This window comes from Orbicella franksi, chromosome 8 (assembly GCF_964199315.1).
Source record: "Orbicella franksi chromosome 8, jaOrbFran1.1, whole genome shotgun sequence".
In the NCBI taxonomy this organism is placed as follows: domain Eukaryota; kingdom Metazoa; phylum Cnidaria; class Anthozoa; order Scleractinia; family Merulinidae; genus Orbicella; species Orbicella franksi.
This window is the reverse complement of record NC_138152.1, coordinates 31,088,406-31,108,035: the sequence shown is the minus strand read 5'-3', so window position 1 is coordinate 31,108,035 and position 19,630 is coordinate 31,088,406. Positions and strand designations below refer to the sequence as shown.

General features: G+C 38.9%; 3 protein-coding genes across 4 annotated transcripts; 2 read left to right on the top strand and 1 right to left on the bottom strand.

The window, feature by feature from the left end:
• Positions 1-121: 121 nt before the first annotated feature.
• On the bottom strand, positions 122-6,125 carry LOC145494893 (uncharacterized). Its single transcript, XM_081474448.1, has 4 exons — positions 5,026-6,125; positions 3,599-4,126; positions 1,747-3,346; positions 122-909 (listed from the first exon to the last, which is right to left on the bottom strand). The coding sequence occupies exons 1-4, from the start codon at positions 5,176-5,178 to the stop codon at positions 752-754; spliced, it is 2,439 nt and encodes an 812-aa protein (XP_081330574.1). The 5' UTR covers positions 5,179-6,125; the 3' UTR covers positions 122-751.
• A 130-nt stretch (positions 6,126-6,255) lies between these two features.
• Positions 6,256-15,216, top strand: LOC145495028 (sodium-dependent phosphate transporter 1-A-like). 2 transcript variants are annotated; one of them, XM_081474605.1, is made up of 9 exons: positions 6,256-7,263; positions 8,144-8,371; positions 8,922-9,007; positions 9,386-9,482; positions 9,950-10,198; positions 11,017-11,329; positions 11,588-11,773; positions 12,363-12,553; positions 13,618-15,216. In XM_081474605.1, exons 1-9 carry the CDS (start codon positions 7,053-7,055, stop codon positions 13,662-13,664), a joined length of 1,608 nt encoding a protein of 535 aa, XP_081330731.1. In that variant the 5' UTR covers positions 6,256-7,052; the 3' UTR covers positions 13,665-15,216. The 2 variants fall into 2 exon arrangements, with proteins under 2 accessions (XP_081330731.1, XP_081330728.1); XM_081474602.1 differs by lacking the exon at positions 13,618-15,216 and having other exon boundaries at positions 12,363-13,611.
• Positions 15,217-16,401: 1,185 nt separating this feature from the next.
• Positions 16,402-18,153, top strand: LOC145495177 (uncharacterized). The gene has a single exon (XM_081474756.1). The coding sequence runs from the start codon at positions 16,745-16,747 to the stop codon at positions 18,125-18,127; it is 1,383 nt and encodes a 460-aa protein (XP_081330882.1). The 5' UTR covers positions 16,402-16,744; the 3' UTR covers positions 18,128-18,153.
• Positions 18,154-19,630: the final 1,477 nt, after the last annotated feature.

Genomic DNA, 19,630 nt, shown 5'->3' with positions numbered 1-19,630 from the left:
GAAGGATATAGCGGTATATCATAAGAGTATAATAGAAACTTGGAGCAAAGATTCTAGCTTGATTTTTCATAAAATGAACTGAAGAGAGAACAAAAACAAAAGAACCTGTAAAGATCTCCTAAACAGCCTTTACAAAAACTCTAATGCTACAGTACCACAGAAAATTATAAAATTAAGTGTGAAAAACAGAAAAGAGAAGTTTTATGCTGACCTAAACTTATTAATAATTATAATTGTTCTCCTGTTTGTCCAGTTATAAACACTAATAGAAAAATAACATCCTACTAATGTACATCAGTTTGTAAATACAAAATTCTTGCCATTCGTTTCTCTAAACTATAATTTATTACTGTATTATTAATAATTTTTCCCTTTGGTCTTAACTGGATTCCCATTTGGTGGAATCTCTTGGAAAACAATTCCTGAGGGAGATTCCCCTGAGAATTACTGCTGCTGACTATTCTGGCTCTGTGAATGTACTGGAAAGCACAAATTAACTGAACTATGCTGAAGCCAAAATAATATTTTATCACTGAGGAACATTTAAATTGCTATGTGCCTTTGGCTTTATCATTTTTACAAACATAGCACTTAAAACCTGAAAATTCATGCCATAAAGTAACTTAAGAAATGACATACTAGATCAATATTTAGCTACATGTACATATACATCTAAGATTTTGTTCTAAGAGTTTTAAGTTTTGGACAGAAGATATCTGACAGAGTCAGTTGATTCCTTATTATGTCAGACTCAGCCTTTGGACTCTAAATTATTGATTAAGAACTGTATTCTTTGGACAGCAGACTTTCGTGCCACTCGTACGTCTTCTAATCCATCAGTCTGTACTTTATCAAGATCCAAAATTAATTTGGTCAGCTGCTCATCTAAAAATGTAAATTCTCTGTCACCTATGGAAAAAAAATCAATCAATCAAATATTAAACTGAGTAATATACGAAATATTAAATGTAGAAATAGCATCAGCTCAGAAAAAATCCGAGTTCCAGATGGGATTTGAATCACAACCTTCTGTGATCAAGCCAGATGCTTTAACCACAGAACTACTGGAGACTCTCCGGTGAGCAAGGATGAAATATGGGTCTTTGACTGGAACCGCATTGCGCCGTCACACACCCAAATCACTATTTCTACATTTAATTCAAGAAAAGTTATAAATTAGCATTATGTCATTTGCATAATCTTACATAATTGTGGAACTCTTGTAAATTGTGGAGCTGTGAAATTCAAGTCCTACTGTGAGAAGAATCAATGAACTTTATGAATCTTTGGAGTTCAAGGTTTAACTCTTATTCCAGTTAGTTACTACATAAATTTATAAAATGCCCCAATTTTTTTCCTGAGAATGACCACCTTGTAAACAATAACCAATTAAAAATAAATCTGAAAAAAGGGGAAAAACGCAATCAACTGTACCAAAGTTACCATGGCAACTGCTACATCTACTAGTAATAATTCTTAGAGCAAAAAATTGAAAAAAAAAATGCTCATCAAGGACATGGAAAACTTCAAAAACACTTCAAATCTAGCATACACACAATGGGTTTAGTTCAGGGATGTATTTTGGAAAAACATAGATTTCTGTGATATATTTGTGCCTATTGGCTGCGTGATGTTCCCAAGCAATTACAATAAAATGTATAGCCATCATGTCTTTTTCTGCATCCATGGTGGATTGTGAAGTTCTTCTAAGCACTAAAAAAAAATGCAAACTGAAATTCAACTGACCTCTTCTTCCAGAAAATGCCAAGACCTTTGGTTCCAATTCCTCAGCACGACAAAGCAGCATATCAATAGAATTAATTTTCGCATCTGAGGAAGGCGATCTACGAGCTACATATTGACTTCTAGGATCAGCTGGACCTGGCTGGTTGTAATTGTGTCCATAAGCTTGTGAAGGGGGCTGAACATAAGGTTGTCTGTGTTGCATTGCTGGCTGTTGTCCTGGAATTGTGTATCCTGCACTACTTGGATATGAGCCAGCATGGTGACCAGAGGGTGGGTTCTGGGGTTGTGGCTGTCGACTCATTGATTGTTCAGATCCATATGACACTGGTTGAGTACCCTGGTATGGACTAGTCATGTGACCTGAAACTGACGATGGCACCGGGCTGGCAAATGGGGGTGTCCAATGGGTTGCCTGTGGTGGAGTGGGTGGAGTGTAAGAAGGTGCTCTTATCTCTGTTGTTTGTTGATTATGCCCTTGCGCCATGTTAGCTGAAAATGTCTGTAAAGGGTGTCCAGCAACAGGATATGGCACAGTCCCTTGGTTTTCTGGTTTCACTGCCCTGCTTCCTGGCATATGCTGTGCTTGAGGTGGAGTGTAATAGCTAGGTTGGTATGGATATTGATTAGGGGGTGGGACCCCAAGTGGCTGTGGCACAGGAGAAGGTGGTATTCCATGCTGCTGTTGTGAAGCAGTTGCACCAACTGAAGCCGGCATCGGCATTTTGTTTTGAATATCAGGAGGCTGTCCTGGGTTCTGATATGACTGATAACCTGCTTGGCCTGGTGGTTGGTAATATGACTGACCAGTAGGAGGCTGCGGTGGACCCAGGTTGGGACTCTGAGGTGGTGCTTGATATGCCTGATGTGCCGGCATCTGAGTAGGCACCTGGTAGGGTTGACCAGCAGCTGAGGCTGGAGTCGGGTATACCTGACTTGCATGTTGCGGTGGCACACGCATAGGCTGGCCAGGAAGTGATTTAGTGTCCGGGTGTAATTGGCCAGGTTTTGAAGATGGTAGTTGATAACCCTGCTCAGGGTTTGATGACAGGGTTTGGTATGGCTGGCCTGGATGTGAAACTGGTACTTGATAAGGTTGACCTGATGCTGGTGATTGGTGAAGACCACTGACAGGCTTTGGCATCATACCTTGGTAAGAGCCAACTGAGGCTGGATTTGTCGGTGGCACCTGATATGCCTGGCTTGTGTTTTGGGGCAGGATTTGGTAGCCTTGGTTAGGGGTTGGCATTGCATTCTGATATGGTTGGCCAGATGATGACCCTGAAGTCTGCAATGATTGAGCTGGAATCATGGGTTGCACCTCATAAGGTTGGCCAGGGTTAGAGTTCAGAGCTGAATTAAGCTGTCTCCCAGGAGCCATTTGGTTTGACTGACCAGGTGGGACTTGGTTCAACTGGCCACTAGGCATTGAGTAAGTTGCACCAAGATTTGGCATTGGGTACGCTTGTCCTGGATTAGGTGGAGGCATTGGGAAAGGTTGACCTGGAATTGGTGCTGGAGTCTGATATTGTTGATTGGCATTTGCCGATGGCATCTGGAATGCTTGGGCTGAACTCTGATTTTCCACATGTCCACCAGGTGCCTATCAAACAGAAAAACATGATAAGTAATCTTTCTACCATTCAATGATTATTAGCCGGCATAGCAGGAGAAACAGGAATGGAAAGGAAGAGAGAGTAGTAGAAAGTAGAAAGGTGACATGCTTTTTTGTTAAATTCTCACCTTACTTATCTAACACATTTGTTAGAAAAAATTAATGAGTAAATTAATATCAGATGTTAAAATCTTGAGCATACATGTCACTTTACAATTTATAAGGACTGACTAGATTTACCTTTAAGCTAAGAGATCTTAATGGTGCAATCAGACTACCCTGCTGCCCACAGGTCAGACCTGGGTTCATAGGCATGGCCTGTGGTGAACTATAACTTGGTAACATCATAGTTGCGTCCTTAAGGGGGAACTGCTTGTTTCCAGTGGTCACAGATTTGAATGAGGACAGTTCAGGACTATGCCATTTTCTCTCCTGTTCAGATCTCGGAGAATTTATCACTTGCTGTTGTGATGGAATGGGTGTGTTTTGGGTTTCATGAGATTGTTCTGACTGCCTAACACCCACACTGCTGGCTGGCCACCTTGGATTAGATGAAAACTGGGGAGTGATCATCGCTTGGAACAAGGGAACATGGTGTGGACCTTGGTACCCAGGACTGAAGATTTTTGGATTTGAGGTGCCATCTAATTCAAAACTACTGTGAAGCTGTGAGGGCCCTGGTGAGTTGATGACAGCCAGTTTACTTTCATTCCAGGGTGGTACTAGTGCCATGCCAGCAGTGTGATTTTGTGTGTTTCCTTGAAAAACCTATCAATGACATAAAATAATATAACATGCTTGAAATATTGAGCTTGGCATGTTAAAAGCACAATGCCTCAAATGGCTCAGCTTACATAGTTTTTTTCCTTTAAACATATACAACTGTGTCAAGAAAGGCTGCCCAAAAAAATGTGTTACCGCTATACTGGTAGCATAACATAGCTTCGTCAAAGCTAACGGCATGTGAGCATGATTGACAGAGAGAGCAATGGTTACCCTTTCATTTGTGCTCAAACACCATGACCTTCAATGAAGCACGGTAATCTTATGCTGGCCCTAATACCTTTTGGCAATGTTGGTTATATTTTAACACTTTTGTAGGGCAACCTTGCAACGTAGACAACAGCAAATTAAGTACATGTCAAAAAAAGTCTGAATACAGTGTACATTTCAATGTTACTCTTATTCTAAAAGTCAGAAAAAGGTGTACAAATTTAACCAGAGTAGAGTAACTCACTTTTTCAGGAGTGTTACGAGGTTTAATCTGCGTTAACTAAATTCATGAAGTTTTGCATGTCTTTCTGTTATGCAGATTGATTAAGCTTAATTAAAATGCGGCATAAAATTTAAAGCACGCCATGTATAAAAATAAACTGAATATTAATACGTATGATTCTCGTCCGTTTCAGGCCTGCAAAAATATCTTCAGTTAAACCAGATGTTTTGCACTCCCTTCCTTACAGTCAGACTTGAATATCATCGGCATTATTAACGCTCTTAGGTAAGCTTAACATTGGTACAAGCTATGAAAATCGATCAAGGATAGTAGTTACATGTAGCGAGTGTTGATATCAGTGTTGATCTGTTTAAAATAAAATACAAAGGTTTTCAAGTGTCTTCACTCTTCCAAAGCATTTCTAACACATAAAGGAAAAAACTGATCTTACCGAATAAAGCTTCTGCGTCCTCGGATCTTCCCAAGAAGTCGTTCTTGTTTTGTGATCGATAAAGAACGGCCTACCAGAACCTGGGTCTACTTTCATCTCCCAACCTTGAGGGAGAGGCGGAAAGCCTGGCGTACAACCTTGATACGTTTCCATTTGATGGAACAGACCACTTAAGCACCTCGGAGTCTATATAGTTACTTCAGATTACGACAAGAAAGGTAAACGAGTCGGTCTGTGTACAGCACTTACCAACGTCACTAACATATCCGCCATTACAGGGGTGTCGACCGCAGGGTATCATGGGCCTGCAAGCTAGGCATGCAAAAGATGCGTAGCTTTTTCCGCATAGTTTTCCGGCCTGGCTGAATAGTCGATTTGGGTATTTTTAACCGTGATACAGTACTAGTGGAACATAACCCCCGTAACCCCCGTTAGACTCGTTAGCTGTACTAGAGGGGTGGCCGTATAATAAAGGAGATCTTCCTGTCTATACAGCTCAAGCGGGGGTGGGGGGATGGGGTGGTGCTCCCTTTAACATATGGGGTATGCGCGCATGCGGCCCCAATGAGGGGTATGGTTTTCTTGCTGTTTAATTTTAGGGTACCGATTTTGGTCATTTTGGTCTCAAATAGTTTATGTTTTTTGCACTCTAGCGACTGGGTACATGGGTATGTTTTTTAGAAGAAGCTACATTTTTATCGTTATCGATAGCGACGGAAATCGAGCCTATAGTAACTGACCATCAACAAATACAACGGTCCTTCACGGACTTCACAATGTCTTTACCGTTGATACGAACAGGGAAATTAATCATAAGCAGACTCCTGTCATAAGGCAAAAAAAAAAAAAAAAAAAAAAAAGAATAGAAGAAAATAGCAGATTTTGGTCTTTCAAAAAGGAGTTTGGGATGTGCGTCGCATTCCCCCGACCAGAGTTTCTGGGAGTTCCCCTCAGGGCTATACAGGTCCTTGAAATGTAGGTGCTGATTCTGACTTCACAAATTTGTTAAACAAAAGTAGCAACCAAGAGCTAATTTTCCGGACCGACTCAGTAGTGCGGATCGAATAATAAAGTAGCAAAGAGGAAAAGAGGACGAAATAAAAAAGCGACAACTGAGGTTTCTATTTTTTCCGTACATTTGTCTGTAAAGCTTAGTTGCAATTCGCGGGAAAACTTAGAGACAGTGGCATGAAAAATTAAACAGGGATCCCGGTGGATGGTGGTGGGGGGGGGGGGGAGGGGTGGCTTGCAGGAAAATAGCCCTACCTTTGTTTTGCATGGATTGATTTTTTAGGGCTCCAGATGACATAGAAAATGGCCTGCAAATGCGTGATTAAATGTGGGAACAGTGACTCCTAATGCTTCTTTGTCTTGGCCAGATATTTTAGCCCTATCACTTTGGCCGCGTTCGCCCCCCAAATCCAAGATGGCATCCGGAAACCGGCATGGAAACCTTCAGAGCCGCTTTTCAGTTTCACCCTCCCCCTGATGCGGGTCAGTGCGCAATTGGGCAAAGAGCCATTTGATTCTTCTCGAAATAGTTCGGATGCTTTAAAAATGGTTGTGAGGAGTATCGGTTGTTTATATACCTGCTCGTTTGAAATGACGTCATACCTCTTCCCAGCCAGGAAAATTTTATAGTCCAAGGTTCATAGCGCGTTGTACCCGAGGGGTAGAACAGCTCCTCCCACGTGCTGCGGGCACATAAAGATCGACTGTTTGCTGACAGATCTCTTTCCCATCACTCATTTGGTGGAGTAGAATCTGTTTCATCGGTGTTATCCATGTGTTAATAATATTTTCACGGGATGGTACCAAACTAACTACCTGGCCAGTCATCTGGGAAGCCTGGACCAACCTGAGATCTAGAATACAACTTTTGCTATTTGGCCTTGTTCGAAATAACAGCGTTCAGAGCTTCCTGCAGAAAACTACGAAAGAGAAACGGCTATTTTAAAGACCATTGTGAATGCTGTAAGCTGCGCGCTATAACAGAGTATAACACTGCAGCTTGAGAAAAAGCCACAATGTTGGAACCACAAGACCCTGACCTTTTGTGGATTGTTATCGTTGGGTTTCTTGTCGCTTTCGTGTTGGCCTTTGGTATTGGGGCAAACGATGTAGCGAATTCCTTTGGAACTTCAGTTGGAGCGAAAGTCTTAACTCTTCGTCAAGCTTGTGTTATTGCAACCATCTTTGAACTCGGTGGAGCGATTTTAATCGGCGCAAGAGTGTCAGGTACCAGCTCTCTAATTGAGCGTTTTTGCGTAAAAACAGGCTAGTACAATAAGTGCATGGGCGTTTATTTATTTATTAGTTTGTGGCTTGCAAAAATATAAAATAAAAATAGTACGTCTTGTTATGTACTGTTAGGTTTGTACAAAAGCAATCAAAGAAGACGCTATCGGGAGAGTTAGCATCAATTGGGTTAATCCACAACAAACAATGGAAATTTGAGCGTGTAATGTTATACTCTAGTTCTTTCATTTTAAAGCTTGTACATTTTCCGCGTCACATTTCATGTCAAAGTGTCATCGCTACTGATTAATCCTTGAAGTGCACACTCTACAGGGCGATTAAAACGGAAATAGATATTAGTTTCCTTTTCAAGTACGGATGTTTGTAACTTTAGGTAGCAAATGATATTAGCTTTGTACAATTTTAAATAATATTAATTGTTTGTATTCATAAAGTACATAACTCGGAATGCATAAATTATGCCGTGATAAGCTAAGCAGGTGTAATATATCTTCACAAATGAATTCGTGCAATCAGTGTTAAGTGTTATTTATGCTATATAATTACTGCTGTAGTAAGCTTTGTTTTGCATAGGTTGGGGAATTTAACTGAATAAATTCAAGAACAATTCCTACAACGAAGAATGGTTGTGACCCTGAGGCAACATTTCAGCAGATTATATCTAGCAGAACAGGACTCTGCTGCAAAAGTGATGGCAGGCTGGGTTAATCCAATTTAACACTCTGAAATTCTCAGTCTTTTGCTAACATATGATTACCCAGTCGCATATCACAAGTTAATATTCCAGTTGTTTAGACTGGAAGTTAAATGCGGTAAATTTTTCTTGTTAATAATTGTCTTGATATTTCTTTGTTTATAGACACGGTGAGAAAAGGCATGATAGATATAAACTCTTTTAATGGCACAGAAGAACTGGCAATGATTGGCTCCCTCAGTGCTCTAAGTGGTACTGGACTATGGCTAATAGTGGCAACTTTTTTCAATCTTCCTGTGTCTGGTACACACAGTGTTGTTGGTGCAACTATGGGTTATGCGTTAGTGGCACATGGACTTTCTGGAGTTAAATGGAAGAATTTTGGACTAATTGGTGAGAGTTTAGTCTGCGATGTGCATGCAAATACTATGAATTTAGAAATATTTTCGCTCCCGCAACCCCAAAATAAAGATTCTCATTATATTTGTCACATGCCTGCTTGAGGTGACATACCCTGCGAGCAGAGGTCCCTTTATCGAAGGGAACTCTGTTCACAGGGTTGAGGGGACACTGACGTGATTAGTGATTCTGATAACCAAGAACAAAAGTTACTCTAAAAACAATATGAAAAAAGTGGAATGAAAATAAGGAGCTGCTGCATTCTTTTTATACTGCACTTTCTTGCACATGTAAAAATGTTTAATTTTTTCATCTGAATTACCTGTCCCCATAGTAATGTACTTTGCATATGTGATTCACATTGTTTGAAAAATTTGATGTTGATTTGCATTACTTGGAAATTAAAAGGTTAAGAGTTTCAAAAAAATGTTGTGCTGATGAATACACATATAACTGATTTTAATAGTTTTAGTATTAGTAAATAGGTTTTTATGTCACTGCATGTTAACCAACCCCAACATAGTTGATGTTGTTTTCTTTATAGCTGCCTCTTGGGTTGTGTCACCATTATTGTCTGGACTTACAAGCTCTCTTTTATTTGTACTTATACGACGTTTTATCCTGTCCAAGGTATGCTTGGGCCAGAGTAAACTTTTATTAGTTCAAGTTCCGAAAAGGCTGAGCCAAAGATATTTATTTGTACACAATACAGGATATTGACATCAAAAAATAAATAAGCACCCTTCCTTGAACCTCCAAAATAGGATTAGCACCCTTGGTACTAAATTAAATCAATCATGCATTATTTGTGCAAATTAATGTATCCATGGGCAGGTGCAGATCTATACCAGTTTCAACCATTTCATGGAAATCAGTCAGATTTTTCAGCATGACTTTGGAACGCAGGGAATGGAACTTAAGGGAATAAAACATTTCCTAAATTTAGCATAAATCTGCACCTGTATGGTGTTATTTCTGCTAAATCTCATATACTTAATATATTTTCAGATTGATTCATTTGATATTGGTCTGAAGGCACTGCCAATATTTTATGCATTCACAATCGCCATCAATTTCTTCTCAGTGTTCTATAAGGGATCTCATGGTAAGAAGCAGATAAGAGAACACTAATTATAATGATTATTAAATTTAGTTTTTCTAACCAGCTAGAAGTGGACAAGAGATATATTATTAATTGGAGCCATTCATGATTGGCATAATTGTTTGATCAGCGGGTATATTTAATATAAAGATTGCTGTACTACTCTAAATATGAGATTTTTAGCATGGTTTAATTTTGGGTTGCCAAGAAATATCTGTTGTGGTTTAGATTAGTTTTCTTTCGTGTGGTTTGAATTGTAAAACCTGAAAATTAGTGTGTTTTGTGTTTTTGTTTGATTAGTATAAGATTCAAAAGTAGTTAATGGATATCACAGAGTTAAGGAGGAAAAAAATCAGACTTAGTTTTAACACCAGAACACATATCCAAACCACACATCCATTTATGTCAAGCTTGTTTTTATGAAGGTTAATTTAACACCAGAGTTAATTGCATTTTATTATGTTGTACAGTGTTGCATTTTGACAAGATTCCTCTGTATGGTGTGTTGATCTTGTCATTTGGAAGTGGAATTGTAGCTGCAATTTTAGTTCATTTTGTTGTGAGTCCATACTTAAAGAAGAAAATTCTGAGAGAGGTGTATGGCGATGGAGATGAGAGGGAAAGAACTTTATCTGGTACTTCGCATAGAGAAGTTTCATTTTCCAAGTCACCAACACTGTCCGAGCCTCGCAGTAACGCAGACAAACAAGACATAACTGGTAAGTTAATCTACTGCATTTTTCACTCCCAGGAGTTTGCAACCCTTTAAGTCCAACTTCTCCACAATGGCCACGGTCTTGGGGATAAAGGAAAGTGACCATTGCAGAGAAGTGTCCATTTTGGGGAGGTAGGGGTGTGATATGAATCAATTTTTTTTTTCCGGGATGCCACATTCATTTTTCAAAATATGCTTCCTTTGGCATAGATATAAATCAAGATGTATCCATAAAACAAAGCCTTGACAGACAATTTTTTGAATGATTTTAGCTAATTTTAATCTTTAGAATTTTAACTTTTTAACTAATATGAACTCTTTTTACTCTTATTTATTTTAGCTTGTAGTAATTTATTAGGTAACTCTTATTTATGTCATTTTTAGGTGATTTTTATTTAGGAGGGCTCCACTGAAAACCGCCTTTGGCGAGTTGGATTCCCTCACTAAATATTATTATTATTATTATTATTATTATTATTATATTATTATTATTATTATTATTATTATTATTATTATTATAGTATGGATCAAGTTTGGTGACCTTTTGCAATAAAAAATGGAGTTTTGTATGTACCGCTCATCAGTTGTTGATTAACTGGCCGTTGTTGAGAGGGCATTTTGGCAGTTGGGATGGAATTTAATGGCCGTTGCTATTGTGGAGAGGTGCATGGCCATTATAGAGAGGTTAAAGTAAGAGTGAATTAATTTATGGACTGTTCGCCAGGACCAAAACAGGCTGTTGTAGAGTGGTGGCCATGGTAGGTGGCCATCAGTGGAGGTTACTAATTAGAATATTTTTTTTTTTGGATCCAAATGATAAAGAAGTGAAAGAACCTCATGAAGAAAGCAATCAGACTGAAGATGACAAAGTTACTTTAACCTTGCCTTCTGAGGCCCAAGTTGTGCCAGCCACTGAAGCTCCATCTGATGATGTAACATTTGAGACTAAGGAGCTGATTGAAGAAGAAGGCATCAGCGAAGCTCAGAAAGAACAGGCAAAATCACGTGGAATGTCACTGCTGATGGAAGCACAGAAGAGGATTACTGATGAACCCAAGACTGGGAAGCTGTTTGCATTCTTGCAAATTTTAACTGCGTCCTTTGGAGCTTTTGCTCATGGTGGAAATGATGTGAGGTACGCTAGTATAACCCAAATGATAGTATTTAATGAATAAGAAAGTGAGATTACAGTTACCCAGTTTTGCATGATTAATTTTGTCCTGGGAAGACAATTATTAGGTCTCTGTGACTTATCTTATTGTAAAACAAATGAACTGTTTTAAGAGAGCAAGTCCTGGCCCTCTTATTGTGGTTGTTCCCATGTGTAATTTTCTTTACTTGCCCAATTACCTTATAGTTCAAGCCTAATTTTACATAATTGTTTTTACTGTAGCAATGCCATTGGTCCTTTGATCTCGTTGTGGGTTATTTACTGGTCAGGCATGATACAGGAGAAAGTTCTAATTCCTGTCTGGATCCTGGTGTATGGTGGTGTTGGCATATGCATTGGACTGTTTGTGTGGGGACGCCGTGTTATTAAAACAGTAGGGGAGGATCTCACTCCTATAACACCTTCAAGGTACAAGAGATTTAAGTGCAGTTATTGAAGTTTTGAGAATTGTGCCAAAAAAATTTCATCTGATCATCAACACAGGTATTTTCTCTTAAATGTTGAATTATTTACCTTAACACCATTTTGACATATCTCTTGTTGCTACCCTTGCACAAAATTTCAATCTGATTCCTGCAGAGTCTACACTCCTCACCAACAAGCTGGACAAAACAAACGACTCTTGAAATGGTGGTTGTAGAATTGATCTTGATTGGTTGTAAAACAATATTGTAATATAATGACTGTCAATAAAATTCTAGGGAACCCGATGATGAACGGGGGTGTGGGTGTAGATGTAGACATAGACATAGACATAGACATAGACATACTGACAATCAAAATCATCAAAATTTGTTTTACTTTCTGTTTCAGTGTTTTTTTTTTTTAGTGGTTTTACAATTAAACCCATATGGCTCTTAAGGCTCAGACCCTCTCAAGGAGGCGGGGGGGGGGGGGGGGTATAATGTTTGTGCTGCTTGTGGGAGGGTATATATAAATTTTCTGGGAGCATCCAATCTTAACCCGAACTGCTACGTGCATTCTGTTTGTTTTTCAGTGGTTTTGTGATTGAAATTGGTTCAGCGTTGACTGTCCTTTGTGCCTCTAACCTTGGTATTCCCATTAGCACCACTCACTGTAAAGTGGGTTCTGTAGTCATGGTTGGAAGAGTCAGGTCCAGAGAACATGTTGATTGGTTGATATTCAGGAATGTTATACTGGTGTGGGTTGTGACCATGCCATTTGCAGGTCAGTTTCTTTGTGTGATAGTAGCACCATTAAAAGGGATACTACAGTATACATTACTTACAAAAAATTTCAACAATTTTAATTTCAGGCAAAGAAAGTGTCCGAAAATAAATTATCATCTGAAATTTTTAAGCATTTGAAATTTTAAACGTCTGAAATATTTACAGTCCAGAATAAAACATTTAAATAGCTCCAAAGCTGCTAGTTTCTTTTATGGAGCGAACTCTATAGCTGAGACAGTGCTTGAGATACGTATTAATGACTTGATAGAATGTTTCCCATTGAAGTATTTTCCCGTTGGAGTATCAGTAAAACTGTTATTTTCACAGATGCTGTTTCGGTCTAAAACATGTTTGCAGGCCAAATTTACGTTAGCTATGTTTTGGCAAAGTGTCTGAAATTTGTCTCAAGTGAGGTAAAACTTCACTAACACTGTCTTTTGACATCATTAATTGCTATCACTGAGTACCTACAACTTGTTAAGTACTGTTTCTGCAAAGTCAAACAAGGCAAAAGATTTTCTCTGATATTGATACAATTTACTTGCAAAAAAAATTGGACGTTAAAAAATGTTTTATCAGTTTTGTGACAACTGTAAAATCCCATCATTATTCACCTACCATTTGAAAGAAGCTGAGATGGAAATCATGTATGTTTGCCCATTTTTAAGAGTATTACAGAAATCATAAAAAAATTTAAGAATCCATATGGTTTAGGGGGAAAATGTCTCAAAATTAGAGATGTTTGTATGGATTTTGAACCATGTTTCAAGGTTTATATAACTTAATGGTCTGTGTTCATCCTACAAGCATCAAACTTGGTCAAATGACTACTCTCGATGTGATCTTTCATGTGGTGGTGTCAGTCTATCGATTGGTTAAAATTTGAACCTTGCCTCATTTTGGAATGGCCTATAAAGGTTCCACCCAGGGCTGGGTTACATTGTCTTCCTCTAAGATGCCATGTGCAGTTGGACGAGTGCACTCACTTGGAAATTTTTTTTGCTAGAATAAATTATTAGATTTTAAATATAAGATAATAATTGGTTTTCTTTTTTTTTTCAGGTTTGATATCAGCAGGTCTTTATGCTGCATTGCGAGAAGCTATATGACACACAAGATAGCACATGTATGAATTTCTCTGTACTAGTGTTGTACTAGTTACAAGTAGATAATTTGATGGTTACAGTGATTTTCTTTCTTTGGTCGGTAACTATGGCTAGAAACATTGATATTGCAACTTACAAGAATTTAGAAATCACTCTTTGGAATTAAAGACAAGAGGTTCGGCATCTACAGAACCTCAAGACAAGAGAGTTTCGATCTACTAAGTGTGTTTTGAATGTGATTTAAAAATTGGTCTAGTTTGTAACGAGCAATAGGAAAGGCTAGCATTATCCAGGTGTTGTACAGTTTGACCCCACTAATTCAAACCCTGCTAATTCGGTTATTTTGAATTCCCCATTGTTTCAAATTCAAAACCATTTCCTTGGGTTTGCCCTTCAGTCATTTAACATCATTTATGTCAAACTCCTGCTATTTCAAACTATTTTTCATTTCCGCTGAGAGTTCAAAATAGTGGGGTTCAACTGTACAATTTTAGAGGAAGATTGTGTCGTAAAAAAGTGACAAATTATGTTTAAATTATTTTGAATCAACAGAATGTCGGAGAGTCTTTCTTAACATGTTTTGCATTTTCGTGTTACAAGTACTACTGGTAACTTAACTTTTCATACCCTCTCGGCCAGTCTCACTGAGATTTTACAAATGTTCTGTAGTCTAGCGACATAATTTTGTTTCTTCCATCGCATTTGTGAAGCTCTAACCAGGCATATTCTTCTAGTAGTTGTCGTTTTGAAGAGTAAGATGATCGGTGAAAGAGAGCTGTTTGCGCCATCTTTCCTTCATGAGGCCACGAACATACCTTGGTGGGTGGGGCAGGGGGTTGTGGGAGGAATGGGAGATTGAGTGATTACTTGAAAGAATTCCTACCCAAAAGGCTTTTGTAGCTCAACCTTTTTTGGTCAAAAACCTGGTTGCAAGGCAGTGTTACATAACTGAAGGTAATGCTGACGTCACTAAAATAAAAAAAATAGTTTAGTACTTCAACAATGAGTACTTAATATACACGTAACGTTTGTTCAAACGTTCACACGTCTTCATTTCAAAATTGAACAAGAGTTTGACGCATGAGTCATTATCACCAAAGTGTACAATACACAGTTTAAAGTGCTATTAGTAATGTAATTCATATTTTATAATTAAAAATGCTTCTTTTATCACTTGATGTCACTCCAATACAAGTGAATTTTTGTCTTGAGGTCATCAGTTCTTTCCTTTCATTTTAAATCAACACCAAATCTTCAAAATTTCCTATTTCCATAAATTTTACAAAACCTTTGAGAACAACTATTTATCTCTAAATATAAAAAATCACCAAAAAATTTACGAAACAGTCCATAACATAGAAATGTGGGATGAGCAGAGAGATTCTTGACTGCTTGAAACGTGAACGAGATATTTGCATTAAAACCATAATACCCAGCCAAAATACGGCCTTCATGTAGACCCCCGCCTTAAGGAGCCATAATCGAGGACGGAGACCGTAAGTCTTTGGATCCGTGCGTGCCTATGATATAGGACTTTGCTATTTTTAGAAACAAATTAACTGCGCGCATCTTGCCTAGCTCCTAGGCATCAATGTTTCGCCGTGGTCAATCGTTTCCATATTTCTTGTTAATTTGAACATCGGAGAATATTCAAGTTAGGCATAATGGACACATTTTGTTGAGCATTTTCTAAATAACAGAAGAATGGCTTACATTTGAGCGCGAGCTGGGGTGATTTTACCCAGTAAAATTACACATAAAAACTTTCGCTTTCATTGGCAACTTAATTATTCCGGTGAGTCTTGTTCTTTAAATATATTGGACACTGTTTTCCTACTAGAGAGGACCAATTTAGGTGCAAAACCTTCTACTTTCTACACGACCACCTTTCGCGTTCAGTTCGCGATGATTAAACACTCGTCTAACTGACCCTTCGAGAAAAAGCGGCTGCTAGAAGTCTAATTAAACTACAATGGGCGACAAAAGTAGTTGAGACACTTAGAAAATGAAGTTTTTCGATATTGAAGCACTAATTCTATTTTATTCCATCTAGCGTTAATTCATTTGATATCCCCGGCCCTCCAATTCAATGTTGTGTAGGCGCTGTGGTCTGTGCAGTCTAAGAAATAGAAAAACCAACATTGTTTAGGAGGGGAGGACGAGAAATGTTTCCAAGACGCTCGAAAATCGAATTTTACTGCCAAACGTCTCAACACTTTTGTCGTCCATTGTAGTTTCGACGTTTGAAAAGTTCGGCATCTCAATAAAGTGCTGTTCCAAGGTCAAACTAGTCCCAGGGTACTTAGCCAGTCCAGGCTGAAAGAATGGCTAACCCGCTCCATATTGAAATAATGGTTTTTAAAGCCCTGGCCAAACGGAGTCGCAAGTAGACGCAAGTTCTCAACTTGCGTCTACTTGCGACTCCGTTTGGCCAAGCCTTGCGTGCACTTGCGTTGACTTGCGTTGACTTGCGATGACTTGCGATGACTTGCGCTCACTTTGGTCGAGATCAAATTTGCACGCAAGTCGACGCAAATTTTTCACTGTTTGGCCACCCAACCCAAGTCAACGCAAGTTGAGTGACGTCCATTAACCTATTATTAGCCAATGAAATACAGGATATGTCTGCCTTGAAATAGGTTTTTTGCGACCTGCGTTTACTTGCGAGGAAACTTGCGAGTCCGTTTGGCCACCCAACGCAAGTTTCTACGCAAGTTCAACTTGTGGCTACTTGCGACTACTTACGAGTCCGTTTGACCAGGGCTTAATTCAGTCGCTTTAATTTCAGATGCTTTACTGAATTTATTTCCCCTTAGTTTCAGACACTTTCAGATTTATTCATATACTCTCAGACTTTCATTTCAAGGTGTTATGTTAGGTTCATGACATTATGGCGTCTGAGCAGGCAATATTAAAACGACCACCTAACCTGCTTTTGTTGTCTTATTTTCAGACGACGACACCAAACAAGTTAAAAAGTTTGTTTTGGACTCCGATCAACAGATATTTTTTTGCACTGAAAATACTCGTTTGTAAGGATTTCAGAAGTGCCTCAAATTACAACGAGCTCGAAGGAAAAAACGATGGCATTTTCAAGAAATGATTCTAAAAATGATGATGCCTGTTTTGCGGAATTTAAGAATGCTCCTAAAGACCTCACAGGGCAAACCCTAATCCTTCATAGTCACGCTAATGGACAAGAAACACAACAAAACACGGAAGAAAATTGTAATGCTGAAATCATAAGCAGGAATTGTACATCACATACGAAACACGAAACAACGGTTAATGTGGAGATCAAGGTGCAGGGAACTGAAATTTGCATCAATGTTTCAGGATGTTCTGTAGCTAAATTTGGCTCTGATGCCAAAGCATTGGAAGTGCAGAGCTGCAAATTGTGTAGCAAGGATTGTTACAGCTCGTCGGATGAAGAACGCGAGGCATCGGTCGCGTTGAAGATTGCAGAGGTGCAAGCAGATAGCCACGCCCTTGTTAACATGTTGATTTATTCACCAATGCCAGTTATTCCAAAACGTGGGTGCATGAATACTTCTCAGTATTTCTTAATTATAACGGAACTGAAAGACCTACGAGGTACAGGCGACTTTGATGGACATGAACAACTGATTGAAACACAGATGGCAAAATTCAAGTCAGCGCCAGATTCTGATATGGAAATGAGTTTGCAGATTGAGCGAGCAATGGCGCTATATTATCAAAACAACATTAGAGACACAAAGAAAATTTTAAAAATTGTCAAAGAACAAAAGAAACAACTAAAAAACCCAGGAATTCTTGTAGGGCGAGCCTTAAATCTTCTGACAGCGGTCTACAAACGTGAAGGGAAATTTGGTAAGGCGATGGAATGTGTGAAAAATTCACGCGCTTGTCTTGAAGGTCAGGACTCTGCTCATGATAAAGCAGAGTTACATCACAGTTATGGCGCCTTAATTATGGCTATGCCTGCTGCGATGGATCCCAAAACTGTCCAAGCCACGAAGGAAGAGGCTTACAAATTTTATCAAATGGCAGATCATTATGAACTTCAAAAGTATTTTCACATCAAAATGGCGGCCCTCCTGTTGGAATCACGCTTTAGAAGAGAAAAAACCGTAGATTTCCCCTGCAAAGATGATGTTATGAATGCAAAGAAACACCTCGACTTCGTTGAATCCAAATTAGTTGACAACGAATCGTTAGGAACAAGAATAACATTTCTTCTTTTGCAATCTGATCAGTACCTTTACGAAGACAACGTTGCCATGGCAATGGAGAAAGCTCAAGAGGCGAGCGCCCTCATCCACCAACATGGATTCAAGCTTGAATTTGCTTCTGCCAAAAGCCGCATTGACCACCTGTCCACGATGATATGGCAAAAAAACGAGGAATGGCGAGAGACGGAGTTCAGCTCCAGCTCGGGTACAAGTGACTATCTTTCTGAAAGCGAAAGCGCACATTCCGATTAGTTTGGCAAATAAAGATGTACTGGATCAATCGATTGCCATTATTTCCCTTTTAAAGATAAGGCAAATCATTGAAACGACACTTGCTCAGGTTGAAAGCCATACTATTCTAGTCACAGCCAATCAGTGTGTGTAGTCCACCATGATTGACAGTTAACTTCTTCTCGGCAGCCCTGTTCATCAAACGCCAAGGCGGAGCGCTTTGTTGTGCATTTGAAAACTTCTGCATAAGGGATAATTAAAACAATATAGTAATAAGAAAAGCCAATGTATGTATCGCTCAGCTTTCAAAGAGACAAAATGAAGTTCACCTTTAGTAATAGCGCAACTTTTGAGTTTTAAAGTGTTAGTCTGAGAAAAGAGAGAGCTATCTGGCAGTTCTTCAAGGAAAGTGTTATTTAAGTTCGAAACGGCAGGGTTCTGTACTGTGAGAGGGGTGTGGTGGGATTTGACTAGATAGTCCTTGATATAAATAATGACTTCCCCTCTTCATCAGAGAGTTTTTACCTGACCCCTTCTCGTACCCGTAAATTTTTGGGATGACCTCCCGCCGTGAAAATTAAAAAGTTAAATTGTTGCAATCTGAAAAATTAATTATACCAGTTTCAAGGCAGGTGAAACAGGTTTTGACGATGCACCAGTTGTTTGGTCATAGCACCTTGATCAGAGCTGACAATGTCTTGACTGTTTTACGAAAGGAAGCTGCATGATGCGTAGTGAAGGTTTGAGTGTGTTTACAGGACTCAAAGAAGGGGGATCCGGGGCATGCTCCCCCGGGGAATATTGTGTTTTCAGAACTTCAAGAACGTTATTTTAGGCATTCTGGCCGAACTTTTGCACTAGAATATTTTTAGATGCTGTCATCACAACAACCATATTCAAATAGAAATAGACAAAGCCTGAAAGAAAAGCTGACGTTGCCTTTTTTAAGGGAGGTTACTTGTGGAGGTTCAGCTATATTTAGCAACCAAATTCTTAAGTGAGGTTAAGTGAGGGCAAGTTTCCACGGAAAATTTGAATTTTCCGAGCCCCCAGGAACGCTAGTTATTTTAGGTATTCTGGCAGAATGTTTGCACTATTATAGATGCTGTCATTACAACACTTATGTTATACCTACTATTTACTGTTCATTTTCTATTGTTATTCTTGTAAACTGAAGATTGATGATGTTTCATCCGAAACGTGTCATGTAAATGCAATATGAGTTTTAAACACATCGTGTGGCACCTGAAAGCAATATATACCTATAATCAAGTAAAAATAGACAAAAGCATGGCAAAAAGCTTACGTCGCCTGTGTTTTATCAAAGGGAGGCTATTTGTGGAGGTTGAGGTATATTTAGCAACCAAATGCTTAGTAGAGGTTTAGTTCCTGCTGTAGGGTACCTAACAAAGAAAGGGGGTCCAGGGGCATGCTCCCACAGAAAAGTTTGAAAATTTCATAATCTCAGGAACGGTATTTTAGGAGAAGGCAGCTGAAAAAAGGGATACAGCAATAAGCCAAAAA

Coding starts and splice junctions, on each gene's coding strand:
- LOC145494893 (XM_081474448.1), bottom strand. CDS start 5,178: ATGGAAACGTATCAAGGTTGTACGCCAGGCTTTCCGCCTCTCCCTCAA. Junction 4,127..5,025: donor GGACGCAGAAGCTTTATTCG/GTAAGATCAGTT, acceptor TGTCATTGATAG/GTTTTTCAAGGAAACACACA. Junction 910..1,746: donor GGCATTTTCTGGAAGAAGAG/GTCAGTTGAATT, acceptor TTTTTTCCATAG/GTGACAGAGAATTTACATTT.
- LOC145495028 (XM_081474602.1), top strand. CDS start 7,053: ATGTTGGAACCACAAGACCCTGACCTTTTGTGGATTGTTATCGTTGGG. Junction 8,372..8,921: donor GAAGAATTTTGGACTAATTG/GTGAGAGTTTAG, acceptor TTTTCTTTATAG/CTGCCTCTTGGGTTGTGTCA. Junction 11,330..11,587: donor CATGGTGGAAATGATGTGAG/GTACGCTAGTAT, acceptor TTTTTACTGTAG/CAATGCCATTGGTCCTTTGA.
- LOC145495177 (XM_081474756.1), top strand. CDS start 16,745: ATGGCATTTTCAAGAAATGATTCTAAAAATGATGATGCCTGTTTTGCG.